Source organism: Ruditapes philippinarum, unplaced genomic scaffold (assembly GCF_026571515.1).
Source record: "Ruditapes philippinarum isolate M1 unplaced genomic scaffold, ASM2657151v2 ctg8066_1_1_1_1, whole genome shotgun sequence".
Taxonomy (NCBI): domain Eukaryota; kingdom Metazoa; phylum Mollusca; class Bivalvia; order Venerida; family Veneridae; genus Ruditapes; species Ruditapes philippinarum.
Genome location: NW_026866185.1, coordinates 1 through 18,731, shown reverse-complemented (window position 1 = coordinate 18,731; position 18,731 = coordinate 1). Strand labels below are relative to the sequence as shown.

Sequence of the window (18,731 nt, the reverse complement as noted above, 5' to 3'; positions counted from 1 at the left end):
GCGAGTAGGACAGCTCTCCATATACTTTGTATAGTCGAGCTTAAAATTTTGAAATTACTTACATGTCTTTTGGGTCATAATTTTAAATTACCGACAAAAAATGCAAGTTTATTCTTACTAAATAAGTAACCATAAAGGATACCACAATTCTCAAGATCACATCTAAAACACTTAAGTTAAATATTGTAGCGTTATTCGACTAAATTTATGTAAATCTTGTTTGACTTCATGAAATGTAATTACATTCGGCAGTCACTAGCAAAATTGTCAGTGAATCAAGGTGAACGCAAACTTTAACTGTTAAATACAAATAGATCTCTATCTATGCCTTTTGTGGTATCTAAATACTGATGATTGTTAAGACGTATAATTTACTAATACATTAACTGACAAGCTCTTTGTATAGCAAACTCAAAGTCTTTAATTACAATCATTTTTAGCAATGGTTGTTTTTTTTTTACCAAAGCTGTCCATTAATCGTGATAACAATTTAGTTTAAAAAAACAAGAGCCGGTTGAACCGGGTGATGCTCCTCGAATAAGTTTTGGACACAGGAAAGTATACCTCTTGTAGTCTCAGAGTTATCTCACAGACAAAGTTCATAGTGTGAAAACAAGGTAGTGACCCAAATGTCATTTCTGTGAAATAGTTGTAAAATCCAACTTAAAATAACAAAGTTATGGGCCGAACAAGAATTTGCTGCAAGGTCATGATGTGACCATGACCTTCAAGGGAGTGACCCAAATGCTGTCGTTTCATTATGGTGATGATTTCTGTGCAATAGTCGAAGTTATGGGCCGGACACGAATTCGGGACGTACGTCCGGACGGACTGACGAACGGACAACCCGGCGATGATATGCTCCCCCGAATTTTTTCGGGGAGGATAATAAACTGAATGGTGGATAATATAGAATTAACAAGAGTTAACCGTATGACAGCCCGCTCGTTCGGCTATTCTAATTGCTTGACAGTACAAAAGGGGCATAACACTCAGAGTTATGAGATCTGTGCCCATCATGTTAGATAATCACAGACAACAAATGTGTGCAACACCTTGCACGCAAAAGAACTTCACCAAAATGTGACAGCGACACTAACTTCTACACCCACGTCAGGATGAGTTTAATAGATCTCTCTCTCTCTATCTCTCTCTCTCTCTCTCTCTTTCTCTCTATTCTTCGAATTCTCGCTAAAAACGACTGATATCGCAATTGTTATCACATAAACCGCGTTACATGAATTGATATTGTATAAAACAAAATGTAAAAAAAGTCAAATTTAAAATAACAAAAGCGTAGAATTATGAATGGTAATTTCTTAATAAATCAAACAATATAATTTTAGATGAGCATTTTTCCTTTTTCAAGTTAACATTTAAACATACTAATTAGGTACTAGCTTTCTGCCATGAATAGGTACCGTTGAAGTCATTGATATTTAGATTATACATTGATGCAAACTGTTTAAATTTTATTACATCATCATTCTCAGTGTGATGCTGGTCGTTATTTTCTTTCTGTTCTGCATCTGTATCAGTATGCGAATTTGCTGAGTTCCCACTATCTTCCGTTTCCTGAATAACGTCATCTTGTTTACTTTGCGCATCTGTGTCTTTAAACTCTTCTGCAAAGTTCTTGTTGTTTCCTGTGTCCTGAATACCGTTATATGGCTTAACAATGGCATTTGTATCTGTATCATCATACGCGTCGTTGTCATCTTTTGTGTCATTTGTATTGACATCCATATTATCACCATGTTTATCCTGATGGTCAGAATCTTTATTCGGCAATGTCACGGAGTTTCCACTCTCATCAATGTCTGAAACAATATTGTGTCTACTGTCAGGTTCATTTGAAACATTGTCTTGTACATTTTGTTGTAAATCTCCCCTTTGATAATAATCATAATCACTGTGTGATTCAGTGTCATTATGCACTGGATTCGTTTCATTAAACACAACTTGATTAGTCCTTTTCCTCGATGAAGGAAATTGTGTTTGTTCTCCAAATCCGCTTTGTCTAACCTTTCTGTTAGAGACAATAGTAACGAAAGTACCATCTGTTTCAAAGTATTCGTCTTGTTTGTTCTGTGTAGATTCGTCGGAATGTAAACCTTTCGATGCATCAGAATTCAGTCTTCCCGGACCTATCCACGATAAAATAACCGGAAGCAGAAGTAATGCATGCGCAATGCCAAAAAGCAAAACCAAAGACATCACTGCTGCAAACGTTCTAAAAATGTACGACTTTGCAGCAACAAGCACTAATATACCAAGAAGAGATGAAACAGCTCCATGGAATATTGGAGCACCTGTTTTATCAATAGCTTGCTTCACCCTAATGTCACGTGACTCCCCATTCGAGATCATGTATCCGTGACAAATGTGTGCTGTGAAATCAACCGAAAATCCAATACTCATGATCATATGGATCATCGTGATTGCACTTAAAGCAACATCGAGATAATATATGAATCCAAACACACCAATCATAATCATCGTTACAATAATCGTTACAAAAATAATCAGTATCGGGTGAGGCATAAAAATACAGGTGATTATAAAAACTGCAACTAAGGCTATCCCTACGGAAAATAGAGTTTGGTCTAATATGCGAACATATTGTTCAAAAGCAACAAAGGCTGGTGAGAGAGCAAAACAGTTTATTGTTGCAGCACGTGCTAAGTCACGTGACTCTTGCATCATTTTGCCTTCTTCTTGACTGTCTTCTAAATCTACCGTAAAAACATACACACGCGACGAAGTTATATGATTATCATTAGAATCAATGACAACATCACTTTCGAAAACGGAATACCGTTGGTCACTTAGAAATCGTTTAAGTCCATATATAAAACTCGATTCAGACGAACTTAAATTCAAATATTCAGAATTCATATATGTCTTAAGCCAGTTGACCTCAGAACCATTTTCGAAATATTTATTAGACTGAACAGTTGACATCAGCTCATCGATCATAACCTGTGTTTCCTGTTCAGAGTACGCATGCGTAGTTGGAAAAACGAACGAGACAGCATAGTTCCGCTTGAAATATTTCTCTTCCCAGTCAGTATATTTAAAAAAGTAGGAATCGTCGCTTACTAACTGTGTAAACAACAGACCTTGCTTCAAATTAACACAACCGTATATTGCTGCAGCTAAGTATCCAATAAATATAATTATTATGATAATTTTGCAAGGTAACTTCAGCACTATTTTGGGGAACAACCAGCGGGGAAATTTATCGACAAAACTTTCTGCTTCTTCTCTATTTCTAGGCGCTCGCCCTCCACAGCACATGATATATGTTTTAGAACGGTTTTCGATTTTCAAAACTTCCTTTGTCTGTATACGCCTACATGTCATAAAGTGGCGGTTTTCCTCAACTCGACGTTCATTTATGGCGATACAAGAAGCAAACAGGGTGACATTGTTGATGTAACAGAACACAACAGCGACTCCTGAAATCATAAAGGTCGACAATACTTGACTATTATATTATATCTATAAATGTAGTGCTATCACATTGCTTACAAATGGTTGTATATTTTGCATAGTTTTCTGTTTTTAGTATACTTATTACGAATATAATCTTATTTTACCCATAAAGACATATACGTGTACCTGTGTAAATACAAAAGTTTCTAACAGCTATAAAACTTGACCAAGCTCCAGCCATGAAAGCAATCAAGTCTGTAATTGATGTTATTGTTATCCCAACTCCGGATATACGCAATGTCTCCGCCAATTTATCTTCTACTGAGTGCTTAGTTTGTGCTTCTGATAAACCGGACAGCAGAATGAACATGTCGTCTATACCAATACCTGAAATAAGATAAATAATTAAAAATACAATTAAATTAAATATATATATAACAAATAATCAATTTAATAATCTGTTTGTATTTAGTATAAATAACACTGTAAAACCTCAGTAAAAATAACTATGAATACACTTTGAACTAAAGTTTATTACCCTGCTGTTAAATTACATGAATGCATTAATGTCAGTTATTATTTGAGAAGGGACCAATTCAACTTGACCAGAAAAAGGGAATGTAGCCATCCAAAAACAGTTTATGCATTCCTTCATTCCAATATGACATATCTTCAGTAGAATTTCCTTAATTACAATAAATTCTGCAATTAAAGTATTTTACATAAAGATGAGCATAGTATCTCTTTAAATAACTGAAACATACCAATGATTAGAAAAGGCACTATCCCAACAATGCTAACAAAATCCACGCCACAAGCTGCACAAAGTCCGAAGCTAGAAACAATTGCTAATCCCGCAGCCAAAATTCCGCCAAAACCAAGCCACATGCGTTGTCCAACCTGGTCAGTCAGTCTATATTTGATGAAGATTAATTAAAATAATCAATCATTTATACTCTTTATGCAAAAGATCATGTTCAAAGTGTAAAATGTTCATATAAATGTTATATGTCAAATATGCTATGTTACTTCTAATAATAATGCATGAACCGTCGTGGATCAAACAAAAATTATGTCAACATGTATATAGAAAACATTATTTCTAAACATTCATGTCTTGAAATTTTCTTGTTTTTCCACGATAATATTTCATGACAGTATTTCGAATTTGAATTTTTAGGAAATACATATTTTAAGATATATAACAAGAATCGCAGGAGGCAATAACATCACTTCACGAATTGTTTGGCATGCAAATTTGACTCAAAACTTTTGAAAGTATTTAGTTTTTGCAATGAGTCAAACAATTCCTTCTCTTCAGACAGGAAAGTGTATTTAATAATCAAAGTTCTAGCGAAAAAAAAACCGTTACAGGTACGTTTAAATTTAAAAAAAACAAAAACAAAAAAAACGAGTATTGTATTATATATGTTTTCATCGTCTTTAATAAAATTCCGATTGCCCGAAAAACATAGAGTTTATGTTTTCATGCAACCAACTGCAAGATAAGTCGACAATGGACCTGCACAGAGGCTAGGCAGCTTTTGAATTAATCGTCAGGTTTCGTTTTACAGGCACTTTAAAATAGAGAGTAATAAAGAATCCCTTAAGAATTGAAAATGTTGTAGGCTCGTTTTGATTAAATCTGTTCATGGACGGTAGTGGAAAGTGCAAGTTACAGTCCACGCCCCAAGCACCGGCTTAGGCAGTTTTCAACCCTTCAATGTGACACATTAGTGTCATTCCATGAAACGCGGCGTATGTTCCCCAAGTAAAAGAATGCATGTGCCCTAAACGATATAATAATATGCGGAACTAAACAAAATGAAAGGGGATAAGAGGTAATGAAGCCGGCATATCACAGGCAAACGTCAGAAGACAAGGTTAAAAAGCATGCCACATATCCTAGGGGTGATTCAACAGTATTCAAGTAAGGAATACTGGAAACCACTCACCTAGCCAATAGAAAGAACCAAAATACCAAGAGCACAACGCTGAACGATCTTTAATTAAAACCTTAAATAAACCTACATTTTCTTTACATGTTTTTCTATATATATAGTCAAGATTAAATATTAGTGCAAGCGTATCTGATTACATTTTCAGAAACAACTAGTTATATAGCTTATTTTTATGTCTAAAACTAAATAATGACATGAAAGGTTGCAAAATTCGTTTTACCTGTAGGACAGTGTTGCCACGCATGCGTAAGTAATCATCAATGCTATAGTTGCAGCAAATAATGTGATATCTCCAGAAACATTCTCGTCTAATTCCTCGTCCAGCGAGTCATAATGGCCGTATGCAAACTCAAATTTCTCACTACCAGTGTATGACCGCATACGTACTAAAAACTCTGCCACCTGGAAGATATTATAATAAATCATTATTGTATAAAAAAACACATGACTATTGAGTTGATAGAGGATATTGTCAACCCGAGAACTGATATGCCAGTTCAAGGGTTGACAATATTCTCCATCACCCCGACAGGCATGTGCTATTTATTTTATTATACCGAAAGACCTAAAATATTATTTCTGTGTAATAAAAAATATAACACAATTGGGGTGGTGGTGGTGGTTTTGGTTGTTTTCACCCCGGATTACAGCAGTAATCTACATTGAATTTACCACACCGCATCGTTCCTGGGCAGGCTGTAAATGCAAGCAGTTTACCAATACTAGATGCCTTCATTTTTGCCAGGAACTTAAACTTAATTATATTTTATAACTGAATGATAGAGGATATTGTCACCCCGAGCCTGGTATATTATCAACCTCAGCGGGATGCTAAACTTATATAGTATCCAAGAGAGATATGAATTTCTTTTGTTTACACTTCCAACCACACATCTTCAAATCAGTAATGCATAATTATCTTGCTGGCACCATTCACCGCTTAAGTATGTGGTCTGGAAACAATCTTCGTAGACAGTTCAATTTTCATGCTGAATTTTTATAAAAGAAAATCGTCATTTGACTTAACTTCTTGAATTATTTATCTCATTTTCCACGTTTGAATGCACTTAAGTTTCACTTTAAATAATTTTAGACATCTGAAAAACAAAAACGTGGCAATATTCTTTTCAATCATTTTTTGTTGGTCGTACTTAATTATTTATTAAATGGATGCGGTTTTAAACAAAGATAGTATTTTAACCTAATGCATAATTTTTATACATGTATAGAAAGAATAAACATTTTAATGGGTTTTGTTCTTTACCCATTTCGCAGCTTTAGTCTTGTAAACATCAGCATCTGTCCGCATATTAAAACCGATGCGAAGGAACTAAATGCCTGTCAAGATTTTCCCTGTAACATCAAGCTTAACATTTCCTGTAAATGAAATAAACAATGTCAAACATTACTCAACATCTGACTTTCTTTATACATATTTCTTAAAAGAAAATTACGTTGACATTAGAAAGGTGTTTTGCTTTCAGTCGAATAATACGATTATGAATACATGTTAGCTTTCAGTCGTATAGTATGTTTAATTACATTTTGATCAAATATGGCTTAGTAAATATGCGCACATTTACATGTTAAAAAATACAGTAGTAACCGTTAACTGTCTCGGCATTGATATAATTACTTATGTATCTTTAAACGTACTGTCATATTATAAATGCAACATTGCTTCGCCAAGTGCTGTACAACATTGGTTCATGTTAGATTTACAAGTAGACTTTGAACAAGTCAAATGTTGCTTTTTTCACTAATGATATTTCCTTAGCATAGAGTGTTATGTGTTACACTTGCAAACAACACAAGAATAGTCTTAGCTGCTTGTCGATGAAGAAACAAATACAGGGTATGTAACATTATTGTTATCTACAACTGCGAGAAAGTCATCATCCAAAATAGTGTCCCCCTCTAAAGCGCAATGAGAGTGTGACCTAAGCACAAATGTCTGTAAACTGAAAAGAAAATGAAAGTACTTATTGATGTTGACAGCAGGATTTGCAATGTAAATGTTAAAGTTATTTTCAATCATAGTCAATACACTTAATTGTCAGTCGGTTAATTCATCACAAATAGTTTATCTAATCCATCATTTAAAAAAGACATGAATTTATGAGAAACTCCCTTAATTTCAATGAATTTTGCAATACAAGTTTCGTGCACTAAGATGAGCATATCTTTAATAAACAAAAAAAGTATACCAATGATTAGAAAAGGCACTTTTTCAACGGTAACAACGAAATCCGCGCTAAATGCCACATAGAAACAATTGCTAGTCCTGCATCAAAAATTCCGCCAAAACTAAGTCACACGCGGTGACCAACCTGGTAAATCAATCTACATTCGATGAAGATATATTCAAATGTTCATACACTACACGTGAAAGTTCATGTAACAAGTGTAAAATGTTCATATAAATGTTAAAATTATAAATACTGTCGAAAATGTAATGTAACTCCTAATAAAATGCACATGCATTCTTGGAACAAATATAAGCCAATTAAAATATGCCAACACTTAGTTGGTTTGGACAATTAAAAAAATCTGAACATTGACGTTATGGAATTCTCTTTTTTATGTAAGTATTTCAAATTTGAATTTTCATAATTATTGTAGCTGCCTTTAAAATATTTTTAAAGCAATCAAGTCTATCGAGGTAATTTCATCGATTGACGCTTACAAAAATAACTTAAAACACTCGTTATTGTGAAATGTTTTATCCGATAGATTGTTTTACCTTTTGTAATAGACAAGTACTATTTCAATACCTCAAGTGATTTTTCTACTATGTGACGCCGGATAGTACCAATCCGTAATGTCGCATAACTACATTACTAACCGGTCTGCTAACATTACAAAACGGTCATCATGCGCAAATATCAATGTCTCATTTTAAAAAAAATATAAAGTATGATGAAAACGTACCAGGAAACAAAATTTCATTTGACTCTTTTTCTGTCGTAAAGCGATTTGATAATGATGTTGCTGGGTCATATGGGGGTTGCGTTCATTGAACGCCGCCTTTCCTTGTTGATCTTGTTTTTCATATTTCACGAAGTGCCTCATTCAGTTTTGAACATAAAACCTAAAAATATAATATGTATAATATTAAATATTATATAACAATAAAGACAGAGGTAACATAGAAAGATTTAGGAATCCATATAAACAACATCATCTTTGATTGTATCAGATAGATATGGAGAAAAATATAATTTTTTTATGAATATTTAAAAAAAAACAAGAAACAATAATATGGTGACTGTTGTGGTGATTCAAAATTCAATCTTAAAATCAAAAATATGTAAACTGAAGAAACCCCCGTCCCCCTCCCAAACAACAGGAAAATAGCTCTTCCATCCTTATCAAATTAACAGGAAGGACAAATTACCCTTCTCTTTTTTAATTATCGATAGACCATCGCATAAGTACAAACTACAAAAGGGAATAGCTGCCCCAACTAATAATGTATAGAAAAGTTAGATCATGTAAATTAATGGATTCAAAGTTTTCCTTCTCCTCTTTATATATCATTCAACGAGCATTCGTGTTACCTAAATACCTGTAGATTTATTAAAATGCTGTTTTTATGCTGTAAAAATAATGCTGTTGATTTCTTATTAACTACTGCAAATATTTTGAGTCTGACCTTTTAATAACCTTGACCTCTGTTTACGCTAATTGCTTCTCACAATGTAATTTATGAATATATCATATATAGAAGGGTATGACTTGCACGTGGGGAGGGGGGGCCTATAAACAATTAACTTAAGCATCTATTGTTCCATTTTCTTCACAGCTAATTTATAAAGTCACACTCTTTAAATATCTTAACGGAAACTGAGGGTGTGTGTGGATGCTACTTGAATTAAATAGATTTTACGACCCTTAGTTTTTTAAAAAAAGTCGAAGTCTCCTTGAAGTACACAGAACGGACTTGTATATTCTATTTGTGCATTTTAGCGGACATTGAGTGTCAGGTCCTTCGCAACAAACGGGGAGATTTGAACTTTTTGTTGCCATCCTTAATTTTGTTTTGAATGTAAATTGAAAGCAACTTGAAGCAAATCGATTTTGTTCAAAGTTCAAGTTCAAAAAGTCAATTTCTCCCTTAAGTATACAGAGCTGACTTGTATACTCTATTTGTGCGTCTTAGCGGACATTGAGGGTCAGGGCCTTCGCAACAAACGGGGATATTTGAACTTTTTGTTGGCATGCTTAATTTTGTTTTGAATTTAAAGTGAAAGCAACTTGAAGCAAATCGATTTTGTACAAAGTTTATTTTGAACAAAAGGTCAATTTCTCCCTTAAGTATACAGAGCTGAATTGTATACTCTATTTGTGCGTTTAAGCTGACATTGAGGGTCAGGTCCTTCGCAAAAAACGGGGAGATTTAAACCAATATTTTGTTGTTCTTGTTATCCTTCTTGTATGTGAAGTGAACACAAATTGAATCAAATCGATTTTGCACAAAGATCATTTTGAACCAAAAGGCTATATATCCCGTTAGTTCTCAAAGCTGACTTGTATACACTATTTGTGAATTGTAGCGGGCATTGAAGGTTAGGTCCTTAGCAACAAACGGGGCGACTTGGACGTTTCGGTGTCATTCTTAATTTTCTTTTGTATGTGAAATGAACTCAACTTGAAGCAAATCGATTTTGTCCAAAGTTCATTTTGAACAAAAAGTCAATTCCTCCCTTAAGTATACAGAGCTGACTTGTATACTCTATTTGTGCGTCACAGCGGACATTGATGGTCAGGTCCTTCGCAACAAACGGGGATATTTGAACTTTTTGTTGGCATGCTTAATTTTGTTTTGAATTTAAAGTGAAAGCAACTTGAAGCAAATCGATTTTGTACAAAGTTTATTTTGAACAAAAGGTCAATTTCTCCCTTAAGTATACAGAGCTGAATTGTATACTCTATTTGTGCGTTTTAGCTGACATTGTGGGTCAGGTCCTTCGCAACAAACGGGGATATTTGAACTTTTTGTTGGCATGCTTAATTTTGTTTTGAATTTAAAGTGAAAGCAACTTGAAGCAAATCGATTTTGTACACAGTTTATTTTGAACAAAAAGTCAATTTCTCCCTTAAGTATACAGAGCTGAATTGTATACTCTATTTGTGCGTTTTAGCTGACATTGAGGGTCAGGTCCTTCGCAACAAACGGGGAGATTTAAACCAATATTTTGTTGTTCTTGTTATCTTTCTTGTATGTGAAGTGAACACAAATCGAATCAAATCGATTTTGCACAAAGATCATTTTGAACCAAAAGGCTATTTATCCCGTAAGTACTCAGAGCTGACTTGTATACCCTATTTGTGAATTGTAGCGGGCATTGAAGGTTAGGTCCTTAGCAACAAACGGGGCGACTTGGACGTTTCGGTGTCATTCTTAATTTTCTTTTGTATGTGAAGTGAACTCAACTTGAAGCAAATCGATTTTGTCCAAAGTTCATTTTGAACAAAAAGTCACTTTCTCCCTTAAGTATACAGAGCTGACTTGTATACTCTATTTGTGCGTTTTAGCTGACATTGAGGGTCAGGTCCTTCGCAACAAACGGGGATATTTGAACTTTTTGTTGGCATGATTAATTTTGTTTTGAATGTAAAGTGAAAGCAACTTGAATCAAATCGATTTTGTACAAAGTTTATTTTGAACAAAAGGTCAATTTCTCCCTTAAGTATACAGAGCTGACTTGTATACTCTATTTGTGCGTTTAAGCTGACATTGAGGGTCAGGTCCTTCGCAAAAAACGGGGAGATTTAAACCAATATTTTGTTGTTCTTGTTATCCTTCTTGTATGTGAAGTGAACACAAATTGAATCAAATCGATTTTGCACAAAGATCATTTTGAACCAAAAGGCTATTTATCCCGTTAGTACTCAGAGCTGACTTGTATACCCTATTTGTGAATTGTAGCGGGCATTGAAGGTTAGGTCCTTAGCAACAAACGGGGCGACTTGGACGTTTCGGTGTCATTCTTAATTTTCTTTTGTATGTGAAGTGAACTCAACTTGAAGCAAATCGATTTTGTCCAAAGTTCATTTGAACAAAAAGTCACTTTCTCCCTTAAGTATACAGAGCTGACTTGTATACTCTATTTGTGCGTTTTAGCTGACATTGAGGGTCAGGTCCTTCGCAACAAACGGGGATATTTGAACTTTTTGTTGGCATGATTAATTTAGTTTTGAATGTAAAGTGAAAGCAACTTGAAGCAAATCGATTTTGTACAAAGTTTATTTTGAACAAAAGGTCAATTTCTCCCTTAAGTATACAGAGCTGAATTGTATACTCTATTTGTGCGTTTTAGCTGACATTGAGGGTCAGGTCCTTCGCAAAAAACGGGGAGATTTAAACCAATATTTTGTTGTTCTTGTTATCTTTCTTGTATGTGAAGTGAACACAAATTGAATCAAATCGATTTTGCACAAAGATCATTTTGAACCAAAAGGCTATTTATCCCGTTAGTACTCAGAGCTGACTTGTATACACTATTTGTGAATTGTAGCGGGCATTGAAGGTTAGGTCCTTAGCAACAAACGGGGCGATTTGGACGTTTCGGTGTCATTCTTAATTTTCTTTTGTATGTGAAGTGAACACAACTTGAAGCAAATCGATTTTGTCCAACGTTCATTTTGAACAAAAAGTCAATTCCTCCCTTAAGTATACAGAGCTGACTTGTATACTCTATTTGCGCGTCACAGCGGACATTGAGGGTCAGGTCCTTCGCAACAAACGGGGATATTTGAACTTTTTGTTGGCATGCTTAATTTTGTTTTGAATGTAAATTGAAAGCAACTTGAAGCAAATCGATTTTGTACAAAGTTTATTTTGAACAAAAAGTCAATTTCTCCCTTAAGTATACAGAGCTGACTTGTGTACTCTATTTGTGCGTTTAAGCTGTCATTGAGGGTCAGGTCCTTCGCAACAAACGGGGAGATTTAAACCAATATTTTGTTGTTCTTGTTATCTTTCTTGTATGTGAAGTGAACACAAATTGAATCAAATCGATTTTGCACAAAGATCATTTTGAACCAAAAGGCTATTTATCCCGTTAGTACTCAGAGCTGACTTGTATACCCTATTTGTGAATTGTAGCGGGCATTGAAGGTTAGGTCCTTAGCAACAAACGGGGCGATTTGGACGTTTCGGTGTCATTCTTAATTTTCTTTTGTATGTGAAGTGAACACAACTTGAAGCAAATCGATTTTGTCCAAAGTTCATTTTGAACAAAAAGTCAATTCCTCCCTTAAGTATACAGAGCTGACTTGTATACTCTATTTGTGCGTCTTAGCGGACATTGAGGGTCAGGTCCTTCGCAACAAACGGAGAGATTCAAACCATTCTTTTAATGTTGTTTTTATGCTTAATTTATTTAGTTTTTGTTTTTTATGTAAAGTGAACGCAACTTGAAACAAATCGGTTTTGCACAAAGTTCACAGAGCTGACATGTATACTTAATTTGTCCATGTTAGCGGAAATTGAGGGTCAGGTCCTATACAACAAACGGAGAAACTTAACTTTTCGTTATCATGCTGGACATTCGGTTTGTGTATGTAAACTAAACACTTTTTGCGCCCGATGAATTTTACAACCCGTTTGTTGAGAAAAAGTATTCCTTATGTTAACAGAGCTGACTTGTTACCTATATTTGTGCGTTTTAGCAGAAATTGATTGATAAGTCACGACCTTTCCAAAAAGGGGATATTTGAACTATTTCTTTGCCAACATTTATGACGTTACGAATTTACTGAATTTCATATTTGAAGTACATGATTATATACCTAAGACCATAAACTGTTCATAAATTTGTATGCTGAATTAACTTTAAACTAGTTCCATAATGTAAGACATTTGACATATCATTCAGTTTATCAAAAACGTATTTTTGTTTAAAGTGCCCCCTCTCATGATAAAATATCTCTCGACTTCTACACACTTTAAATGCATAAACAAATTCTCTTCTTGAATTTTAGACAGACGTCATTTTTAGTTTATAGTGCTTTCTAATATTTATAAACTGATTGTCCGTCTATTATTTGTAGATCAATGTTCAGATGCAAATATTTTAGTTTCTAAGTTGAATAATGAAAACAAACTTTATTGTACTGTACTTGAAACTAACCAACTAAACGTCAATCAAATTGTTGTTTTTTTCTTTGTTTTTTAGTTTCTTTTGTTGTTGTTAATTTGTTGTTGTTGTTTTTTTGTGGGGTTTTTTTTTTTGTTCTTTTTTTTTGTGTATTTTATTTTTAGAGAAAACGGCTTTAATTTATGGAGAGGATTGTTTGTATAAACAAGTTATAAGAAAGAAGGATAGTGGAGAATTCGTCATTTGTTACAGTCATTTGTTACAAATATTTTTTTCGTACATCGAAAGTATTGTAACAATTTCAACTGTAGTTATTTTATTTTACTGTACAAACAGAATCGACGACTTATTCTGTTTAATTGCAGTAAGTTTACTTTTAAATAATCATAATGACATATATACAATTTGTTAAGTGCATTTAGAGAAACCCGAAGTTCATTCTGATATGAACTTCAATCGATCAACAATCCTTAAGAAAGATTGTTCCGATTATTACGGAGGGATTTATTCAACTTTGTCGAATTAGGATCTACAACCCACGGAAAATCATATCTTATCATTGCTGTACTTTTATTGAAATTAAATAATCGAGTTAAAATACATGTTAAGTAAGTTAAGTAGTGGTTCAATAACTAAACTCGTAAACTTTATTAAAAGTATAGTCGGTTTATCATGACAATAAAGTCACTTCATAAAACATCTCAATATTTTAATCACAAGAATCAAATTTTAATGTATATGATCAAGTTGATATGATAAGTAAATAAGTTTAATTTATACCTCATATGTTAACAACACAATGACATTGGCATGTTGTGAATTGTAGTTGTGTAATACTTTATTCATAAAGTTCACCAAGCTAACAACAAAATATAATAATTTGTAGGCAGTCTCCAAGAAATCGTTTTAATTTTTGACAAACAAAGTAAATGTAGAGGGAAAACTAGAAAAATTAGATAGGTCTATGTACAGGTAACTATGTATTTTTCTTTAGATTGAAACAATATTTTGATTTTTTAAAACGAAAATGCATTTCTTCTCTCAGGTACAGAGCTGTCTTGCATTCTACATTGTGCAGGTTTGTAGGCACTGACGATAATGGCTTTAGCCATAACGCAGACACCTTACCTAAATGCTCTTATCAACGAATTACACTCAGGACAATATCGAAGACGCTCCAAACATGAATAACACAGATCATGTTTGTAAGGCCTACAACTCACCAAACGTACAATATCATGTTCCTAGTGACAACCATCACACAACCCAAATGTTCCATTACCAATTTTCCGCACTAGTAAGAAAGAAGATATAAGAGAATAATCATCATTATTTCATCATATTTAACGATAATATCAGATTTTACAAATCGAGCCATATTAAGTAGCTTTGCAATATGAAACTTACGTTTTATGTCATTTCATGTACTACATGCACAAATTTTCATGTTAAATACCTTTAAATTAATTGATTGTAAATCTTTTTCTGCAAACTGTCACTGTTAGCGATCTTACGTGGCAAAACCCTAAATTGGTATCGTTCTGATAGTCTGAAAAAGTATTTACCAGTATACATACCTTCACGTCGAATTTTAGCCAACCTAATTCCGATGTATAGCACACTAACAGACAGTCCAAGAAAACATAGCATTTCATAGTTATATGACGGTTTGCAGCTATCATCAGTCGCTGAAAAATGAACGAGTTTGTTTTACTTTTGTTCAGAATAAAGTTTATATTTTTTATGAAATCAGTACCTTATTTGTTGTTTTTTTAAACAAAATATAAAATTTATTATTTATTATCTATTAAAGATAAAAAAATTAAAAAAGCGAGTGATCAATATAAATTTGCACTTCTATTATATATTCATTTATATATACTCGTTTTTCTTGTCTGAAATGTGTCCATGAAAGACTATGAAAAATTTCAAATCGTTGTGTTGGTGGGAAATAAACAAGGTATACAACTGATCATCTTTGTGTTAAACAAACAAGATATACAGTGCTTTCAATAACGTTGCGTTCCTTGATTTAATATTCGCTTTTCAAAATTCAGAGGTTTTTATACGAATATACGTATACAATTCAAATAAGTTATGCAATTTATAAAGGATATCTCATAAATCAAGGTTATACATATTTTGCTGAAGTAAATGCATAGTGACACTAGCTATGAAGAATATTAATCGGAAGTTTTTTTTTGACTACCTCGTCAATGCCACAATTTGATGATAGCCAAAGTGATCGATTAGTATTGAAAATTTAATTATATATTGATCGTATTTTAAGCGTTTTCTCGCAAATAACTTCCGATAAAAAGGTCTGAACAACAATACTCTTCAATAAACAATACTCAAACAATTTACGAACACTTTACTACTAAAATAAACTTGTTTTCACAAATTTGGCACTCCAATGTACGTGTATCTGATATAATTAGTATCTTCATACATAAATACGAACAGACCACATTGAATAGGGGAAAAACGTTCCTGACCTTATATTGTTTTAAAAAGAATATTTTTGTTTTAAAAAGTCGATGATAATATAAAAGTTGTCCTGTTATAAGAGACGGAACATCTTACAAACGCCTCGGCCCTTTAACTTTATTTCATTTCAATATGCTGTTCATTTCTATAAATTTATGTATCTTCAACTAGGTATGGGAGTAATCCCATCATATTCCTATCATAGGTTACGTTCTCGTATAAGAACCTTTGATGGGAATTATGGTACAAACGTTAACAAACACATGTACAGATAAAACTATAATAAAAAATATTATCAGTTCCCCTTTAACTTTAGAAAGTTTTAAATGAAGTATATGCGCGCCCATATGGTTCATTCCGGAGGCGAGGGTAAATAAATCAATACACACACACAATACTCCCTCAGATGTCGAAACACATCATATTGGTGTTACTATATTCTAAATACATACCTTTAGTATCTACTGGCTGTTCTTTTGCAGTAACCTTAGCAGACGGCTTCATTTCCCAAAAGAACATATCATCAATGGCCATAAGATGTCGTTGGTTTTCTTTCATGAATCTTTGTTGCTGCTCTTCTTCCTTTTTTCTCACTTGGTCATAACTGTCTGAAATTATCTATAATATGCAAGTATGTTGAATACATATTTTAGATATCAATTCAAATCAAACAAAAGAATTTAAATAATTCTAGCTATGAAGCTAGTCACTCATATTTATCTTGTAAAGCGACGCATTTCCCTTTCGTTTGAATACTGAAGAATCATCAATATTAAACGCTTCCTATGATGCATGGGACACGAAATTTCAAGAGAGACATTAAAGTTTGAAAATACAAAGCATGTACTTAAATGCATTTTATATGTAGGGCAATGTGCTTTGCCATTTTGTATATTGTTCAACGCTTTTATTTGAAAATTAAACTGCAATACATCTAACTGTATATATAGATAACTTAAAACATAATGTACAGAAAACAAATACAATGTATATATATTTGTGTATGTTAATAACAACATTTTAAATGTTAATGTATCATATCTTGTTGCCAATGTCATTTTGTATTGCAAAATGTGTTTGCATATCTCCAACTGCTAATATATATGTATAAATTCAAGCCATAATTGTGGTTGTTATTTACAACTTTTTAAATGTCAATAATGATTTGTTAACAATATTTAAAAGGCATATATATTATGTTAAAAAGCTGTGTTTTTTTCTTCAGTTCTTTAGAATCGAGAATCGCCAAACATATGATTAATAGTATAAATAATGTTTAGGGCATGTTAGATGTTTCACAACTGAAGAAAGTATCGCTGAACGCGAGTAATGTGTCATTAAGGTAGCAAACCAAAGTAAACCAAGTAGTATCTGCCTTCATGCAAGTTACTAATTCACTTTAATAAGACCGATTACCAAAAGAGAAAAATAAGCAAAAGATAGTTCATGTATATGGTAAATGAGTTTTACTTTGAGAAATGTAACAAGATAAAAAAATTAAGTTTGTGAGATATAAAATAGGTAGCATTTCTGAGGCATATTTGGCCTTAAAAACAAGGTTTTAGAAAAAACCATAAAAAAGTGTAGAACGTTAACTTTTTATAAAACTTTCATTTAAATTTTAATATGATGGCAAAACAAACAGATAACGTACACTAATTTTTTCGTAAAATTTTTAAAAAAGTTAAATTTTAAAACAATTTTTTTGGGGTCAACCCTTTAGGCAAAATTTTTAAGCTAACCAACATTTCTTTTAAAAAATGTTTTTTTAGCTTAAATTTTTAATCTAACCCTTATTTGCAATATATAACTTAAAACATAAACTAATATACATGTCTTCGGCTTGCTTAATGGAGAAGAAAAGTCCAATTAATGCATACTAATTGATGCATATCAACGACTATTGCGTAAAAACGTAAACACGAAGGTAGAACATTTTTGCTTCCGTAGATTCGATATTTACTGAAGCATTATACAGGATCAGTTGTTGTCTGTCACATGACCGAGTTCACTGACGAATTACAGACACCTGTACCGTGTTCCTGCGTTCGACAAAATTGAAAATTTTAGTTTCACCTCGAACTCTGTTTCTATGACAAATATAATATTTTCTTAAAAGATAAATATTCAAGGCAGAGAAGAGTGACAACATTCAAGCAGGAGACACCTGTAGAGTCTCTGTGTCAAATTACATTTGTACATTTTTATTTATCGATAAATTGAATAATAGAAATTATCGTCTTGGTTTGCTTGATAAGATCAAATGTCAAGTTAGTTAATATAAATTACGTGAATTTACCACAAATCTTTTTAATTTTTTATTCAACCCCCAAAATTAAAAGGAAAAAGTAAAATACAGGCTAAAAGGGTTTAAAATTTTTAAAAAATTAAAACGCAGAACATCATTGTACGCTTCAAAAAAATAGAGAATTAAATTTCAGTATTTTTTTTTTATATAAACTTTAAACTTTTTAAAAAACTACAAACATCCATCCACTTACCCTGTTTAAGAAGCCATGAAGTCTCTGTGGTGTATCATCGCAAACTAAATGCCTCTTTTCAGCAGGTAAACAAATTTTATTAGTTAACACAGTTGAAGGTAAGTCCAGCATAGACCACATAAGTGCCAAAACAATTACTAAGACTAGCAAAACAAGGCACAACATGCAAAGGGTAACTATCTTAAAACTTTGCCCCATATCTAACTATTCTTTAAAGAAAAAAGATATTGAATGCT

General features: G+C 32.9%; 2 protein-coding genes and 1 long non-coding RNA gene across 3 annotated transcripts; all 3 read right to left on the bottom strand.

Moving 5' to 3' along the window:
* Positions 1-739: 739 nt before the first annotated feature.
* LOC132731619 (patched domain-containing protein 3-like) lies at positions 740-5,796 on the bottom strand. The gene is made up of 4 exons (XM_060717830.1): positions 5,620-5,796; positions 4,203-4,351; positions 3,625-3,825; positions 740-3,461 (listed from the first exon to the last, which is right to left on the bottom strand). The coding sequence occupies exons 1-4, from the start codon at positions 5,778-5,780 to the stop codon at positions 1,390-1,392; spliced, it is 2,583 nt and encodes an 860-aa protein (XP_060573813.1). The 5' UTR covers positions 5,781-5,796; the 3' UTR covers positions 740-1,389.
* Positions 5,797-14,196: 8,400 nt separating this feature from the next.
* On the bottom strand, positions 14,197-15,192 carry LOC132731620 (uncharacterized). Its single transcript, XR_009625913.1, has 2 exons — positions 15,082-15,192; positions 14,197-14,798 (listed from the first exon to the last, which is right to left on the bottom strand). It is a non-coding gene; the product is annotated as an uncharacterized LOC132731620 (long non-coding RNA).
* A 1,204-nt stretch (positions 15,193-16,396) lies between these two features.
* On the bottom strand, positions 16,397-18,725 carry LOC132731621 (uncharacterized). The gene is made up of 2 exons (XM_060717832.1): positions 18,496-18,725; positions 16,397-16,612 (listed from the first exon to the last, which is right to left on the bottom strand). Exons 1-2 carry the CDS (start codon positions 18,691-18,693, stop codon positions 16,397-16,399), a joined length of 414 nt encoding a protein of 137 aa, XP_060573815.1. The 5' UTR covers positions 18,694-18,725.
* Positions 18,726-18,731: the final 6 nt, after the last annotated feature.